Source organism: Pieris rapae, chromosome 7, assembly GCF_905147795.1.
Source record: "Pieris rapae chromosome 7, ilPieRapa1.1, whole genome shotgun sequence".
NCBI classification, from domain to species: Eukaryota; Metazoa; Arthropoda; class Insecta; order Lepidoptera; family Pieridae; genus Pieris; species Pieris rapae.
In genome coordinates this window covers 3390408-3408589 of record NC_059515.1, presented here as the reverse complement: position 1 = coordinate 3408589, position 18182 = coordinate 3390408, and the positions used below count along the sequence as shown (strand labels likewise).

Below are 18182 nucleotides of genomic sequence, written 5' to 3'. Positions count from 1 at the left end.
ATCATATGAATTAATGTTTCTGTCTCTTTTTACTGTCGCTTTTTCGTTGCATCCGGTTTGAAATCACAACGATTCTAAAGAAGTTTCACTTCAAAAATTAACAAAACAAATAAGCGAGCTGGGTTTTTATCTCAAAACTCTCTCATAAGAAGTAAGAACGTCAGATATGAAACCAACAACGGTTCGAGCGACGACGACCGAACTTCGGTCGTCGGGCTGATTCGGGTTGTTCGGCACTGAACAGTTGAACACACGCCGCGCGCACTCTCAGAGTCAACTCGGTTTGCAGATATTTTAGCTCGGGCTGACTCGCCTCCGCCCTAGCCCGAGTTACTCGAGTTAGATAACTCGAGTTGCCCATCGCTAATCGAAATTCTTGGTTTACACTTCACTGTCAAAATCCTGTGTTCAAATTTTAAAAACAAAATTCTGCTGTTCAAGTTCTAGACTTGCGGTTTTATTTATTAAAGGGTTTTATTTTTTAACACAACAAATATATTCTAAATCAAACTAAATATACTATGACATATTTTCGAGTTTGTTCAACTATTTCTTGATAAAAATGGGTGAATTATTAAACCAGAAGGAGTGGGATAGTGGAAAAGGTTTACGCGAGCCTATAAAATGCTTAGAGGTTAGTGTTATTATGATGTATCTAACAAAATTTTACTAACTACGTCTACAAGGCCTGTCTACACTAGTTTTATTTTATATTTGTAACATATTATATCATATGTTGTAACAGTGTAAAGCTTAAAAGGAGAATTTTGTTTCAGGATAAATGGAAATTGGTGCCTTCATTCTTGCAAGTGAAAGGCTTAGTGAAGCAACATATTGATTCTTTTAATTACTTTATAAATGTTGAAATTAAAAAAATAGTTCAAGCCAATGAAAAAATATTCTGTGACTCAGATCCACTATTTTACCTAAAATATTTAAATGCTTATGTGGGAACTCCTGATTTAGAAGAAGGTTTTAATGTTACTAAAGCTACCACTCCTCATGAATGCCGTCTGAGGGATTTAACTTATTCAGCACCAATAACTGTTGACATTGAATACATAAGAGGCAATCAACGTGTTATTAAAAATAAACAGTTAATTGGAAGGTATTAAAACAATTTTCTATAATTGTCTATCTATAAATCTATTAAAACTTACATAGTTCATGTGTAAATGTTTTGTTCCTGTGCTAACTATTTAATTTAATTTTTTTAGGATGCCATTAATGTTGCGCTCTTCAAATTGTGTCTTAACAAACAAATCAGACTATGAATTATCTCAACTTAATGAATGTCCTCATGATCCTGGTGGTTATTTTATTATTAGAGGTAAATATATTTTACTTATTACTTATGAATGTTTTGTAACAAACAGTTGTATAATCATAGGAATGTAGTTATAAGTAAAGTGTAATCTTATCCAAAATTGAAATATTATTGGACAATTTTGCTAGTTTTATAGCTGTAAATATAACAATTTTATGTAATACCTTAACAGCTTTTTGGCTGCAGCTTATTCCATGGTTTTACCAATAGTAGTAAAGTACATATTGTTATCTGTATTTTTGCTTTACATGTTTTAACGGATAACTGAAAATCAAACTTGGTTTCCTTTCCATAAAAAATTATTATATCAATTTATTTATCACATTCAAATAGATCTTTCTCCTTGAGAGAGAGAGAAATCTTTGAATAATATTTTTTATGATGTAAAGAAACTTGTAGATTGAAATTTTTTAATTGTTTTTAAGGTCAAGAAAAAGTGATATTGATACAAGAACAGTTATCTCGAAACAGAATGATTGTTGATGAATTTAAGGGTGCTATTCAATGTCAGGTTACTAGTTCTACACATGAAAAGAAAACAAGGACAAATGTTATTGTAAAAAATGGCAAATATGTTTTAAGGCACAATGCATTATCTGAGGTATATTATTAAAAATCTTTCTGCTTGTAGCACTTTAGTTTTATTCCCATTTAGGTTAAATATTAAAGGTGATTGCACTACTACTGTTTTTGTTTGTGGTATTAAATCAAAAAGTTTTATCACATGTAAAGCAGATCAGTTTTATGGTTTAATAACTGTAATCACATTCATTTTTTCTTAAACACAATTTTAATTAGGAAATGCCTGTCATTGGTTTAAAAAATTATATTCATCAATTGGAAATGTCATGTCAATATATTTTCATTTTAAGGATATACCAATAGCCATAGCTTTCAAAGCCATGGGTATATGCAGTGATCAAGAAATTATACAACTTATAGGAACAGATGACAACACTTTAAAGAAAATGGCGCCGTGTATTATGGATTGTCATAATTTAAAAATATTTACACAACAACAGGCACTTACATACATTGGACAAAAATGTAAGACTAAAAGGTAAAATTTAATACATCATTTTTGTGTGTCACCTGCGCTTTATTTTGGTCTTTCAAACTAATAATATTTCAGATTTACGATGAATGAGGGAATCATACGATTCTAACCCAAAACAAAACCTACAGTTACAACCACTTACTCTATGCTCAAACAACACATTAGTTTACATTCCATACTTGCAGCTTTTAATTATCTAATTTATTAAAGCTCTAATTTATATATAAAGTGATCCAGGATGCTACGAACTATTCTAATTATTTATTGACTTTGTATTCCAGATTTCCATCAAACATGTCGAAAATGAGAACACCAATCGACGAAGCTCGTGATCTTCTTGCCACTACAATATTAGCTCACGTTACAGTTGAAAATTTCAACTTTTACGTAAAAGCGATTTATTTGGCTATAATGGTGAAGCGGGTTATCGAGGCAGAAACGAATAAATCGGCAATCGATGACCCAGATTATTACGGAAATAAGCGATTAGAATTGGCTGGATCTCTCTTAGCGCTTATGTTTGAAGATTTGTTCAAAAGATTCAATTGGGAGCTAAAGAATATAGCAGAGAAGATTATACCGAAAGTCAAAGCGGCACCGTTTGATATCGTCAAACATATGAGGCCTGATTTGATTACTAACGGATTGTTCACTGCTATATCAACAGTAAGATTTTTTTATATTATTTATAGAACAAGGGCAGGAGGCTCATCTGATGTTAAGTGATACTGCCGCCCATAGACACTCAGAGCCAGAGGGCTCGCGAGTGCGTTGCCGGCCTTTAGAAGAATAATTACGCTCTTTTCTTGAGGGACTGAGAGTACAATTGGTTCGAAAATACTTTAGCTATTTCCCTATTCTTAATACACTGTCTTCTGTAACGTTTTCGCTTGTTTCAAAGCTCTACTCTGACTTCGCCTTAATTATGAAATAACTAAAGTTATCGTACTTAATTTTTCATTTTAAAACTTCGTTATTTTTTTATAAAATATAATTAGCAATTGCCTTGAAACAAACAATTATACGAAAGTCTTCAGTATTGACTGGATTTAGAACAGAAATCTATTTATCTAATTTAAAATATTTTCCAAACTTAATACTTGTGTATAACTTTTAATTTTTTTAGGGCAATTGGACGATTAAACGTTTCAAAATGGAGAGGCATGGGGTGACGCAAGTTTTGAGTCGCCTCAGTTACATATCTGCTTTAGGGATGATGACTAGGGTTAACTCTCAGTTTGAGAAGACTCGCAAAGTTTCGGGTCCTAGATCATTACAACCATCTCAATGGGGTATGCTGTGCCCTTCTGATACACCTGAAGGCGAGGGTTGTGGTTTAGTAAAGAATTTGGCTCTTATGACTCATATCACAACTGAATGTTCCACGGAGCCCATTGCCCGTTTGGCTTGTAATGCGGGGGTGGAAGATGTCAGACTTTTGGGTGGCGAAGAAATTAATAATCCCGCTAACTATATGGTGTTTCTTAATGGTAAGTTGTGCTATTTGATATAGTTATAAATATCATATTTTATTATTTGTCTTAAGAGAAGAAATGTTTACTAATATTAAAAAGAGAGAAGATATATATGTATGTTTGTAACGAATTCACTCAAAAAGTACTAGACCGATTTAAAAAAAAAATCACAATTTGAATGCTTCATTATTACTGCTTTATATAGGCTAATTTTATTTGCAAGAAATAATAAGGATTTAAGTGTTATTAACCCTAAAAATATAGATTATTACTATTGATGATAGAACAAAAAAAACTTGTATTCAACAATATTAAAGAATATATCAACAAAAAATGTTTAAAAAATTTATATTCAACTGTGCGACGCCGGGACGAGGGGTCGCTGGTAAATAAATTTGTGTTGCTAGCTAGTATGGTTTACTTTTTGATCAAATGTTACCTTTATAGGAAAATAATTTTGTAAAACATTGTTTTATATTTTAGACTTTTGATTTGGTTCGAATTTTGTTTAGTATATAATCTTTCGGAATGCAAAGGATAAAATAAATTCATTTCGATCACAGAAATTCATCTCTGTAACTCATGCAATTTCGTTGACAGGTAACATATTGGGCGTGACACGTCATTACAAGAAGCTGATAAAAATATTTCGTATGTTTAGACGGCGAGGGCTTATATCCTCCTTCGTGTCAATATACCCCAATCATAACCAAAGAACAGTGTACATTTGTAGTGATGGCGGTCGTTTATGCCGACCGTACATAATAGTAGAGCGAGGCTTTCCCCTAGTCAAACAGCATCACATTAACGAGCTAAACAGAGGGCTGAAGAAGTTCCAAGATTTTCTGAAAGACGGTCTCATCGAATACCTAGATGTGAATGAAGAAAATGATAGTCATATAGCAACTGTGGAATTAGAGATTGACCCATATGTCACGACGCACCTTGAAATTGAGCCATTTACGATACTCGGGGTTTGTGCGGGCTTAGTACCGTACCCGCACCACAATCAAAGTCCTAGGAATACTTATCAATGCGCTATGGGAAAGCAAGCTATGGGTAAGATCCAAATTTATTATTGTAATAATAAATAAAATTCTTTATTCATTTTAAGTAGGTACATCTTTCTTTTCATAGTGTAAGATTTGGGAAACCTTTTAAGTAAATATACCTGTGTTAGGTTTCCCAGCTCGTCCATAACAAACATAATTACTTAAAATATCATTATTTAACCAATTCGTTTTCTTTTTATTTTTTGAACCGTTATAATCACACCTGAGTGTGTGCATGAGTATGTGTGTGGGTGTGAATGTGTGAGAGGCTGAATGAGTGAGTGAGCGAGTGAATGAGTAAAGTGTATTTACATGGTGGGTGGGTCTCAAAAGCAGCTCTAACACTGCATAAGACGTAATATAAGCATTATCTTAAAATACACATGAAAGATCAAATCATAGTATTGGTTTTGTTTTACATAGATTTATATGTCGTTTACGCACTTTTGTTTATTAACTTCAAAGTATTAGTAGCTCATATTCAGCATTATTCAAGATGGTATTATAATGTTTCTGCTAGCTTTTCAATGAAATGCTTTAAAATTTCAGGTACGATCGGCTACAATCAAAAGAACAGGATAGATTCGCTAATGTATAATTTGGTATATCCCCAATGTCCAATGGTTAAAACGAGAACAATAGAGTTGACCAACTTCGATAAGTTACCGGCCGGACAGAACGCCACAGTGGCAGTAATGAGTTACAGCGGCTACGATATCGAAGACGCGTTGATATTAAACCGAGCGTCAATAGACCGCGGGTATGGCCGCTGTCTGGTCTATAAAAACGCTAAAACCACTATGAAAAGATACAGCAATCAAACATCAGATCGAATCCTGGGTCCCTCGAGAGACGCTAACACGGGGAAGATCATCAAAGCACATGAGATACTCGATACAGATGGAATAGCAGCTCCGGGAGAGATGGTCGAAAATAGACAAGTCCTGATTAACAAGCAAATGCCACCAGCAACTCTAAACCCGATAAGCCAGGGTCAACCGCAGCAAATAGATTATAAAGACGTTCCAATCACGTATAAGGGTCCAGTGGAGTCGTATATAGAAAAAGTTATGGTGTCATCTAATTCGGAGGATGCGTTTCTCATAAAAATACTCTTGAGACAGACAAGGGTACCGGAAATAGGGGACAAATTTAGTTCCCGACATGGGCAGAAGGGCGTGACGGGTTTAATAGTGCAGCAAGAGGACATGCCTTTCAATGATAGAGGGATTTGTCCGGATATGATAATGAACCCTCATGGATTCCCGTCCCGTATGACTGTGGGCAAAACTATTGAACTGCTGGCTGGAAAGGCTGGTCTCATGGAAGGGAAATTTCATTATGGTAATGTAACTAAAATTGGTAATACCTATTTAATTTAATTCATAACATAGTGAAGAAAATGAAACTTTTTCTCTCTATGATTTCTTTTCGTTTTTTGTGTCAATTAAATCTTTTTTACTCTAGTTTGCTAGGTATTTAAAATTAGTACCGTGGGGAGTTATACCAGGCCATTTTAATTCCTTAGTGCTTTTTTGGAGTTTTCTGTACAATTAGTTTATTTATAATATATCAATAAATAATAATATAAAAACATATTGTGGAATAAGCGAGTTCGTCAGTCTTATAGTGAAGATTCAAGTCAACACAATGTAATAAACCTTAAATATCCCCGTTCAATATCCGAATAAATACGTGTTTATGTAGCTGAATATTTTCCCAGCAAATAAAACCGTCCGGTAAATTTCCTAAGTAACCGACGAAATTTGATGATTTTATTAACTGTATTTATAATAATTAAGATTATTTTTGTAGGAACGGCATTCGGCGGATCTAAGGTTCGAGATGTGTGTCAAGAGCTGGAGAAGCATGGTTACAATTATCACGGGAAGGACATCTTTTATTCTGGGGTAACGGGCGAACCTCTGGAAGCTTATATTTACTCTGGCCCAGTGAGTATACTATTACTTCTAAACAAATTTTAATACATCATAACAAAAGTGACGTAAAAAAATTACTTTTAATTTTTTTTTTAAATTTCGTCAAGTTTCACTTCGTAAATCCAATAGCTACAGAGGTCCCATTAGTAGGAGATCCAACCCTAAATCGTCCTGCACCGAGGTGATTAATGAACGAAACATATTTTAAATGAAATTTACAATATTAAAAAATAAATAAACAATGGGTTCGCTGAAAAAATCCTGGACAGGCTGTATTAAATTATTAATTAAAAAATGATTTTTTATTGAAAATTGTACTGATGAGATTAATAAGAAAATCTTATACCAGCTGAAAGTATGAGACTTGCAGAATGTGCTATTGTTAGGTTCTTTATTTTTTTCCTGGACGGACTCAAGGTTCACAGGTATACACAGGTATATTAATAGTAGGTTTTTACACTGAAATGATTAATCAATAAATTTTATATCAATGTGAGCGCTGTTTTATTGCAAACACGTTGATATAAGGTTCACTGCAAAAATGTTGGTCCTAAGTGCGGTTCGCGAATTTTGAAAATTTGAATTTTAGTCCGGCTGGGAACGGCCGACAAAGAAGTCCGAGCTGAGTATCTCATGGGACAGAAAAAGATGCAACAATAATGCACGGGCGTTATCAAGCGTGTTCGTTTGATTTTTTTTTTGAATGGAATCGGCACGGGTGTTATCAAACGAACAAGCTTCCGTCCTGCACTTCAGGCGATTGACCCCCCCGCGACGGCCCAAGCCGAGGTTCGAGTCTCACAGGAGACGCCCTTGCGCGAGTCGCGGGAAACCCCCCCCTTTCCGGCTGAGCTAAGCTCGCCAAACAGCCCGTGCTGAGCTGTAAAGGCCCTTAAGTCCAACAGATTCCGATTCCGATTCAGAAGGCGAGATTCCATTAAAAAATAAAATCAAACGAACACGCTTGATAACGCCCGTGCATTATTGTTGCATCTTTTTCTGTCCCATGAGATACTCAGCTCGGACTTCTTTGTCGGCCGTTCCCAGCCGGACTAAAATTCAAATTTTCAAAATTCGCGAACCGCACTTAGGACCAACATTTTTGCAGTGAACCTTATATCAACGTGTTTGCAATAAAACAGCGCTCACATTGATATAAAATTTATTGATTAATCATTTCAGTGTAAAAACCTACTATTAATATACCTGTGTATACCTGTGAACCTTGTGTCCGTCCAGGAAAAAAATAAAGAACCTAACAATAGCACATTCTGCAAGTCTCATACTTTCAGCTGGTATAAGATTTTCTTATTAATCTCATCAGTACAATTTTCAATAAAAAATCATTTTTTAATTAATAATTTAATACAGCCTGTCCAGGATTTTTTCAGCGAACCCATTGTTTATTTATTTTTTAATATTGTAAATTTCATTTAAAATATGTTTCGTTCATTAATCACCTCGGTGCAGGACGATTTAGGGCTGGATCTTAGACCACATTAGGTATTGAGTTTTTGTGTCACACGATGCTAAGTTTGTGACATCAGGGCTACGGATATTCTATCGCATTTTACAATTACTTGTCCAGGCAATTGTTTAATTAATCTTGTACTAATAAAAAAATGTATTCAAATTCTAACGAATTTATTTGACTTCAACTAAGGGTAAGGTAAGGTAGGTGGGCTCAGTTTCCGCAACTAGACTCGAAATTGGTCCGTTTTGCGTAAAGCCCTGGCTACTTAAGCCAGCCCAGCTCCTTCCAGAAGCACAGAAGTCTCCTGGGCACTTCACAGGTTTTACGGAGCGACCTCACTGTTCCGAGGATTTCTTTACGTTGTTTAGCCACAGCCTCGCATTCCAGGACTACGTGGGTGACTGATTCCTCTGCGCTGAAACAGCCTCTGCTTTGACTTCAACTATTGTGACACTAATTTTTCGTTCTAGGTTTACTATCAGAAGCTTAAACATATGGTTCAAGACAAAATGCACGCGCGCGCTCGCGGTCCGCGCGCAGTTCTCACAAGGCAACCCACTGAAGGAAGGTCTAGGGATGGAGGGTTGCGACTTGGGGAGATGGAAAGGGACTGTCTTATTGGATATGGAGCGAGGTATGGGTTTCACAAGTGTAAGAAATAATTTTTTCAATAAACTTTTTAACTAGTAATTTTCTAAGATATGTATATCTATGTTCCTACAACTCTATGATAGAGTCTTAATAATAACAATTATTCAATTAGCTTAAGATAAACATAAATTATGAATGGATAAATTGAGTAAAATAATCACACAATGGTACCCCAGAGATGGAAAGAGAAAGAGAGGTAGACCACAAAAAGGTGGAAACAACATGGGGTAGAGTGGCCATAGAAAGGCCAGAATGGAGAAGATTGGAGAGGGCCTTTGCCATCTGGCAAACGGACACGCAAAAGTGGAACAAAAGAACAATCTACGAAAAATAAAATTAAAATACCGTCTTGTCCAATAAAAAGGCTATTATATTATATAAACAATGCAATCGTCTTTTCAAATAATTGTCTACGAATCTAAAGTACCACAAAGCTATATATATTTACTATGTGTTTTTTTAAATATTTATGCCATTTTTCAGTATGCTTTTAATGGAGCGACTAATGTTCGCGTCGGATGCATTCAGTGCGTCGATTTGCGGAGCTTGCGGTCGTCTTGCGAGTCGCGCCTGGTGCCACGCCTGTCGCTCCTCGGGTGCGGTCGCAGCTGTTGAAATGCCTTACGCCTGTAAATTGCTCTTCCAAGAATTAGCTTCTATGAATATTGTACCTCGATTAACGCTTAAGAGATATTGTTAAACTTAAATAAAAGTAACAAATTATCTTTATTTTATTTCTAAAATATACTCACAACGCTTCATACACACATTTTTGTGCCAATCAAAACCTAAAAAAAAAGCACATTCACCCTTATCACAAATAAAAAGTGCGCCAATTTGTCGATCCGTTTTGCGCTTTATTTGTCTAGAATAGTAAATCTGACAGTATGAAAAATAGTTTTCAATTATTAAAAATCTATGACTAAACATTTTGATTTCACGTGACACACAATGGTCACAGCTTACTCGAATCGACCATAACGTAATATATATTTGCCTATGTAATCCTAAAACTAGCTTTTAGAATTAAAATACGTCGGTTACGTATTTGAAATCTAAACAATATGTGTAATTCAAGTATGCATATAAATACTTTGCTAACGCACCTACGTTCTGAAACCCATTTGACGCTTGTAGACCGCGATACTATCAATTTTTAATACTGTTCATGATGAAAACAACGTAATAAATATTTAATATTTATTTATAACTAACACACCATATGCCAACAGTAAATTACCAATTTGATAGATGTCGATCTTAATAAGATACCTAATAATAAATGTGCATTAAAAAAGTGGACTAAAGATAGATAGCATTTAGTAAAGCCATAATGATAACATTAATTCACGATTTATATATGTAATGTAATACGAAAATACAATACCCTTCATTATAATTTATCGACGTGAAAATGCAGCAATCGACCACAAAATACATACGTGGGTAACACTGAAAATGTTTAGAACTGGCCAGTTAGAAACATTGATACTGAAAACTTTTTTTGAATTTCAATTTTAGAACTCTTGGTAACCTAATGTAGTACATTGCATTTATTTGCTTTTGTAAATTGCCCGAAAATCTAAACTCTTGTTACACGTGAAAATTAACCTAACGCTAGAAAATTTTCGGTCAATAAATTACTATGACTTTCGTTGTGGGCTTAGGTACTCAACAACAAACCTATGATAAGATGCAATTGGCATTTCTTAATAAAGCTCCATCTCGTGCCACTATTTATAGTTGGTTTAACGAGTTTAAGCGTGGACGTAGCAATCTCAAGGATGATTCGCGTGAGGGACGTCCTTTAACAGCGACTGAAGATAACATCAGTGCTGTGCGACGCATGATAGAGGAAGATAAGAGAGTGACCTATCAGCACATTCGGGCAAGACTAGACATTGGTATAAGTCAAGTTCAAAAAATATTAAACGATTCAGGCGTCAGAAGGCTTTAGCTTGTGTATACATTTGCATTTTAGTACGTTTTGATGTATTTACGAAAACCGTTCCGTACCTAATTGAAATGAAAAACCCTTTCAAAAAATACATTCATTTATTGTTGAAAAATTATTACGATTTCAGAATTTTTAACATTTTCAATGAGGCCTTACTTAATACAATCAAACAAAACATCATGATTAGGAAAAACACATAGAAAAATCCACTGTATGATAAAAATCTAAATGCAAAATATCCTATAGTAAACCAGACTATAAAAACATTGGACGCTAATCTTCTCAAAGACAGTCGAGGTGGGAGTTCTTTTAGAACAATGCTTTTATGATTGACCGTGTCTTTCATGTAAGTTTGTACCGTCAAAGGTTTTTGTAACACTTCTCTTACGGCATAACCCCAAAAACCTTCCCTATTCCACCACCTCATAAAATCGTCTTCATACTGAAAAAAAAAACATTTCGTATTATGAAATATAAAAGAGAAAGTTTGTAAGTTATGTTAGTAGTCTTCATCTATAAATATATAAAATATATTTATGTACCTAAAATATAAATCGATAATTCTTTTAAAGTACAGTCAAAAATTAGAAAACATAATTGAAGGAAAAAAAACATACAATTTCATTTAGCTTTGTAGCGAGTTGGTATAAAAAGCGCACTAGTATTGTATTTTCATATGACATAATGGGCATGAGGTCCGGATCACCCGTATACTGTAGGCCAGTTGATTTATTCCTCAGCTGAAAATAAAAACAACTCTAGTTAATGAACAATAAAAGTATCTGTCAACATTAACTCTCCGGTGTCCAGATTAAGCATTCTGATAAACAAGCTAGGTCTGGGAATATCCAGAGTTTCTCCCCTTACACTTTAAAATCGATTTTAGTTTAGTTTTTTGTAATTGTTTCTTTTTTGTAATGTTTGTTTTGTTTAAAAATTGTTTCGATTGATATTTGTATGTGCTCTAAATGAATGTCATGTTTGACTCTAATTGCTTATCACATTCAAAATTGTATTTTGTGTTTGTTTTTACCAATGTATCAGTGTGCCGAGCGTTGGCAATCTTTATCAATAAAAAAAAACACTAAGAATTTATATTACATGTCTGAAAATGTTTCCAAGAAATTTATGAACATACATACACTCACGACATTTAACATACTAATTCCAACAAAATCAAACATGTTCAAGAACAGCCATGCCACATCTCTGACAAAATATTTAAGTATTATTCAGTTTTTTTTCTTATTTCACCTATATTACTACCTATTGTTATACATGGTCTTGTAACAAATATAATAAGTATTACACACGTTCCCTGAGATCGATACCCAAGTTAAAAACATAATGCCATTCCATTAAAACACAAGATATAGTTTCTTTTTGGAAGGCATAGCTTACCAAAAAGCATGTGAATTGTTCCTGCTTTATCGTAAGATACGAAAGAGTAGTCTTTGTACATAGAGTAGAACGCAATTTGACGGGAATGGCTGAAACTTCTTATTTATATTCGTTTCGAATTAGTTTCGTCTCTTTTTTTTTAAATTTATTTATGAGCCGGATACTTCGTCTCTTTTGGTGAAATTGTGTTTACCTCTAATGAGAGGAGGCAAATTCAAATTCAAAAATCATTTATGGGTAACATAATGATTATGAACGTCAAAAAAATACATTAAATGCTTCTAATTTTACATTTACTGCCAGTTCTCAAATCAAGGGCGTAGAACGGAAGAACAATTGAGTAATTAAGTTAAAATGGTGCAATTATATTTAGTTTTAAGAATAGTTTTGGCAGCTTTATTTAAAAGTATATATTATAGATACATACTAATACTTACTTTTTGTGCAATAGAAAACGAGAAGTTATTTGAATTGGCGAAGGACGATTGCTCCATTGAACTGTCAATAATGTCCGCCTCTATTGGCAGTGATTCATTTAGCTGGAATTTTAACATATATATTTTTATGGCGCTAAAGGATTCGTGCTGGTTATAGATTTCAGTAATTTCTTGTGACGTTTATATATTTGAATCCGAGAAATGGACGTATGTCAATAAAGGCAAATTAACGAGAAAACAAATCTTAGGTACCCCAGAGGGTTGAAGCATGCAGCAGTGTACTTAATCCGCCGAACAGATTTTGATACATTTGAGTATTGCTCAAAATATAGAATGCTCCACGCATGCATGAATTGGTACAAATTGTTTATAATATTTGCATATAATGACAAAAAGTTTTTTTTTTAATTTAAGTAATAATTGCTGTAAAATATTTTCACGTACTGAAGTACGCTTAAAATTCTCCTCCTCCTAGCAAATTTTCTGAATAAGCCACATACAAAATTACATAAATAATATATAAATTATATTATAAAAACTCACAACAAGTATATTTGTGAAATAATTGATGCAATGGTTTAAATATGCGGGAACTTTTTCTGATTCCTCTAACAGAACTTTATCCTCATTATCATAACTTATCATAAACCATTGTTTTATACCAGCCCAGAAGCCTGCAACATATAGTATATTAAATCATAAATTAATATGTGTAAGTAATTTTGTTTTAATTACTTAGAATTGAGTAATGATTTACTATAATTGTATTAAAATTTGTGACTTTAATGTATTTTTACTACTAAGTATAAAGGATTTTTTTTTCTAAAAAACAAAACCATACATTAAATTAAAAAGTTTCCTCTTCCATTTTACTTTTAAAGCCTTGGATTAATTCTTACTCAGGGGTATGACCTGACTCACCTTGATTATTCTGCTTAAATTTACTTCTATATTCCTCCACCAATTTTTCTGATTGAGCCTTCGCCGAGATAACTTTCTTAACAAATTGCACATAAAGTGGTTTTTTATCATCCACCCAAATAGGGTTGTATTCTAACGTCGATGTCGTGTTGAACTCTGATATCGCTTGTTTGGCAATCGACACCCATTTATGAAGTGATATACCGTTGTACATGTAACTGTAAAAAATTGTGATTTATAATTACAGTTACGAATGAGACGTTTAACTCCTAGCTATTGCTAAAAAATAGCCGGACAGCATCTTTAATCATTCTGTAGAAACTCTTTTTCAAATCAAAGGCTATAAGAAGAACTGTCCATATTAATATTTTTAATGTTTTACTATTTTTTTCTATTAGAATTCTTAATACGACTATATTTCCTGTGTTTACTTTTACCTGTGATCTAGGTTTGAGTTGTTCAAACTGTTATTTGGAGTATACATTGACCCTGATATACTATCTGTGACGGCTTTCTCCAAATTCATCAACACTGGTACTAAATGGTTCTGTGAAAAGACCTGAAAACGAAAAGAGAAAGTGTTCTTTTAATATGATAATAATACTCATTATAATAAAACCTAGTTATAAACTATTAGTAACTTTAATACTTTAAAAAACGGTACAAATTAATAAAAAAAAACAATAATGGCTGGTACATACAGGATGGAACTTCATACTATTTAAGCCTTAATTTATAACATTTAGGATAATTATTATTTTAATTTAAAAATAGGAAAATAAATGTATATTTACGGTATCAAAGAATATACTTTGGTAGAAATTGTTATTGGGGTCTATTATATTACCTATCAGCTTGAACTAAAATGTGTGGGAGGCAGTACTTTTTATTATATGTGTGAGTGTAATAGACATAAAGAAGAATTTTTACTTGAGTTACCAGTGTTTTAATAACAATGTAACAGAATAACAACTGCGCGTTTCTCAAGGCAGTTTCTGCCGCGCACCGCCATTTTGTGGAACCAGCTGCCCACTGAAGTATTACCGAACCAATTCGACTTAGGGTCCTTCAAGAAAAGAGTGTACCAACTTTTAAAACGCCGGCAACGCACTCGCGAGCTCTCTGGCATCGAGAGTGTCCATGGCCGGCGGTATCATTTAACATCACGTGAGCCTCCTGCCCGTTTGCCCCGTTTCATTAAAAAAAATTACCTTTCCTAATCTGAACAGCATAACCGCATTTTTATAAGTAGTCAAATCCAGTCTCATGAATCTGGGTAACATAAGTTGCAGTATACAAATGTAGGAAGGAAAGTTCTCAGCAACAAATTGTATGTACGATGGATCAAAAGTTGCACTTGAGCCTTCATCTTGATTACGATTCATATGCGAAAATCTGAAAAATATGACAAGTATGACTCCTGTATGTCAAAATCTAACACATTTTGTCGAACGGGAGTACTGCTTAGCGATTACCCTGGTATTCTTAAACGCTTCTTTTTATTTTTTTAGACAAGTATTTAGGGTTTTATTACTTGCCGACTTCCTCGCTATATTTTCACCGTACTGCATTAACGTACCGCTATTTCTTAATAGCGCAAATAGAACGAAAACGTCAATACCAGGTTTGAGAACGCACGCTTAAGCAACTAGGCCAAAACTCCTCGGAAGCCATCCTTGAGAGCTATAAAAAAAAAAACCTTACCTATCTTGTGATACAGTATTAGTGTATCTCCAAGGTTGAATCAGGCTTAGCCAAAGTTCCATAACAAGCCTAAAAGAGGCATCTAAAGGCCACGTCGACACCAAGTGCTTCACATATTGATATGCCCGCGAGCACATTATTTGTTTAGCGTATTTACGTAACGCTGAAGATCTTATGGCAGGGTCTGAGTTATACTTTGACGAATATGAATAAATTTGTTTTATGACAACACGCACTAAACGGACTCTCTCAGGACTAGAGAATGTTCCTGTATAGTTTCTTTGGTACATCTGAAAGAAAAATATTTTTTTATACATAAATATTAACGTAAAATACATGTGAAGATTTTATTATTGAAAAGTATTTTGTTTGCTATTTTATTGAAAAGTATACAAAATTAAAAATATTTCTCACTTCAATATTTCTCATGTCAAAGTGTTCAACACTCATCCAAATATCAATGAAAACTTGCAACACCGTTTCAGATCTCCATATTTCATTTCTCGACTGATTCTGAGAAGATGGGTGCTGATTGCTGATACCTGATAGGTCAGGTACCAGAAGCAGTGAGGGTGAGCCTAGAGGTCTGAAATAGATTAAAATGTTTGTAACCAAAGCAAAGATAAGTTTATAAAAACAGTTCAAGACAAACTTCTGCAAACATGATATCATTTCCTAAATACACTCTTAATTATCTAGTGATAAACTATGTCAAAAATTCTCAATATTTTAACATGATTATTGAATTACCTATTAACAGATTGGAGTGGTGCAACTAATGGAACCTTTCCATTATAATGTGGAATGTGGGGTAAAATACATGTATTAGGGTCAGACGGTAAGAAATATGTCAGATAATCACAAGCTAATGCAAAATATGCACTGTTCCAAATCTCCCACGTACCACTGTTTTGGTTATTACTTGTTAAATGGAGAGCAAACCTGAATATATAATAGTCAAAAGGATCTGAATTACATTGCTAAGGAATATATCATGTTTAATCTTGTCAAAGATTAAAAAATTATGTATGAAATACTGCAAATCTCCACTGAAGAATAAAGCAGACATAAGCGAAAATCTGTTTTATCATTCTTTCTATTTTGTGAATAAACCCTTTTTTAATTTGATTCTCACTTAAGCAATTTTTGTATTATTGGAAAATAAACCTATCTATCTACCCTGCGACCCTTAGGTGTTAAACCATGTCACTAAGCCATGGAGGTAGTATACAAAAATTAAATTTTACTGCTATTGGTAAGTAGCAGACTGATGTCTCAAGTCTGCTAGAATAGATCATTCTGTGATCACAAAGCTGAGCTTTTAATCTTTTGTCTGAATGTTAGGGTAAATATTTCTAACATGACCTGCTTATAGATTACCTATAGCTTAAAGATCACCATGTGTCTAGCCAAATAAATCATTCTTTGTCTGAGCTGTGAAGTAACCATAAAAGTAGTGGTGGTGTCATGTTATCATACAACTTCATGGAAACATGTCATTATTTTAAAAAGGATACTCAGAGCCAAAGAAACTATGTTCAGGGAGTTAGAGTCTAATGTCACCATATCAGAGTAAAATTGTGGACACCTTCCACCTCTTTCTAGCATCATTTGTAGATCTAACTGAAAAGTAAAGATGGGCATAATTATTTAAAATAGAAACATGCAAGATAATATTTTATTACAACAAATATAGGCAGTTTATGAGACTACTTCAAAGTATAGCACAACTTACTGGTAAATTATTTAGTAAAAGGTTATATTTTAACTGTGGATCTGCCAAAAGCTTATAACACATCCTGAAAAGTGGTCCCTGAGGTTCAAGGAAATTTATTAATGCTTCAAATTCAAATCTATTTTGTTCGTAAGTTAAATGTCTTAAACCCCATCCATTGTTTGCAGGTGAAGAAAAAATATTACTAATTAGCTGTGGGAATAAGGCTTGATAATCTTTAGTAGGTCCAGACTGATCTAATATTCTTGTCAATTCCATTGTTCTCTCTAATATTGGTAAATTTAATGCTGCATAAAACTGACTCTGAAAAAAAATTTAAGTAATTGCTTTAAAATATTTTCACGTATTAAATTGTTTATATTTATTAACACATACCATCACATCATTTTCCATTTTATATTTAATTTAAATCAGCCTATCAGGAAATTCTTAAATTTTATATTTTTATAAATGCAACTCTGAACTCATGCGAATATGTTAAATAGTTATGGAATTGGTATTAACGAAAGTTAAAACTTTTATCAAAGTTTTATAATTTAGTTTTTTACAAACAAGTTATTATTTCACGCTGACAGTTTTTCAATCTATATCTATTATCTACACGCTAGACGCAGAATATAATTTACAGAGTGCAGTCTTTGTAGACGTTAGATGTCGTTATTCTTGCTATCGGAAAACCCTTAAACAGGCATATGTTGTGCTTTTTTCAGTAAGTATATGAAATTTTTTACATAAGTTTTATCAACATAGACCCTTACAGATTATACGCAACATTTTGTATACTCGATAAAAGTACAATATGAAGTATGTATGAAATATTTTATACAGAAATTTCCCTTTTTATTTATGTCTTATTTAATCAAAATGTTTAAAAATATATAAAGTTCTTAATAATTAATAATAATCTCACTATTAAAAATTACGTAGAAATCGTAGTAAAATCTATATATTATGCTGAGAATAGCTTACTACTTAAGAAAAGGTTATTTAGCACTGCTGCTATTACAAATCTCATGACGGTTCTCTTTCGGCCAAAATAATTGGATCCAGA

The 18182-nt window shown here is 33.4% G+C and overlaps 2 protein-coding genes across 2 annotated transcripts; one reads left to right on the top strand and one right to left on the bottom strand.

Annotated features, from left to right (window-relative positions):
• The first annotated feature begins 308 nt into the window (after positions 1-308).
• LOC110992733 (DNA-directed RNA polymerase III subunit RPC2) lies at positions 309-9699 on the top strand. The gene is made up of 12 exons (XM_022258661.2): positions 309-634; positions 777-1108; positions 1218-1330; positions 1753-1928; positions 2200-2387; positions 2666-3050; positions 3511-3874; positions 4460-4918; positions 5461-6255; positions 6727-6863; positions 8796-8959; positions 9460-9699. Exons 1-12 carry the CDS (start codon positions 563-565, stop codon positions 9674-9676), a joined length of 3402 nt encoding a protein of 1133 aa, XP_022114353.1. The 5' UTR covers positions 309-562; the 3' UTR covers positions 9677-9699.
• A 1313-nt stretch (positions 9700-11012) lies between these two features.
• Positions 11013-17717, bottom strand: LOC110992740 (sphingomyelin phosphodiesterase 4). Its single transcript, XM_022258674.2, has 13 exons — positions 17507-17717; positions 17132-17434; positions 16914-17019; positions 16147-16363; positions 15811-15982; positions 15397-15686; positions 14904-15087; positions 14130-14251; positions 13693-13910; positions 13315-13445; positions 12772-12873; positions 11551-11673; positions 11013-11375 (listed from the first exon to the last, which is right to left on the bottom strand). Exons 1-13 carry the CDS (start codon positions 17522-17524, stop codon positions 11049-11051), a joined length of 2313 nt encoding a protein of 770 aa, XP_022114366.2. The 5' UTR covers positions 17525-17717; the 3' UTR covers positions 11013-11048.
• Between the last annotated feature and the right edge of the window lie 465 nt (positions 17718-18182).

What these genes read in the sequence shown, in the direction of transcription:
- LOC110992740 (XM_022258674.2), bottom strand. An exon ending in AATACTGTATCACAAGATAG is followed by an intron (nt 15,088 to 15,396) that starts GTAAGGTTTTTT and finishes CATATTTTTCAG; the next exon opens with ATTTTCGCATATGAATCGTA. An exon ending in TGCTGTTCAGATTAGGAAAG is followed by an intron (nt 14,252 to 14,903) that starts GTAATTTTTTTT and finishes TTTCGTTTTCAG; the next exon opens with GTCTTTTCACAGAACCATTT.
- LOC110992733 (XM_022258661.2), top strand. Translation starts at nt 563, where the DNA reads ATGGGTGAATTATTAAACCAGAAGGAGTGGGATAGTGGAAAAGGTTTA. An exon ending in AGCCTATAAAATGCTTAGAG is followed by an intron (nt 635 to 776) that starts GTTAGTGTTATT and finishes ATTTTGTTTCAG; the next exon opens with GATAAATGGAAATTGGTGCC. An exon ending in CTTATATTTACTCTGGCCCA is followed by an intron (nt 6,864 to 8,795) that starts GTGAGTATACTA and finishes TTTTCGTTCTAG; the next exon opens with GTTTACTATCAGAAGCTTAA.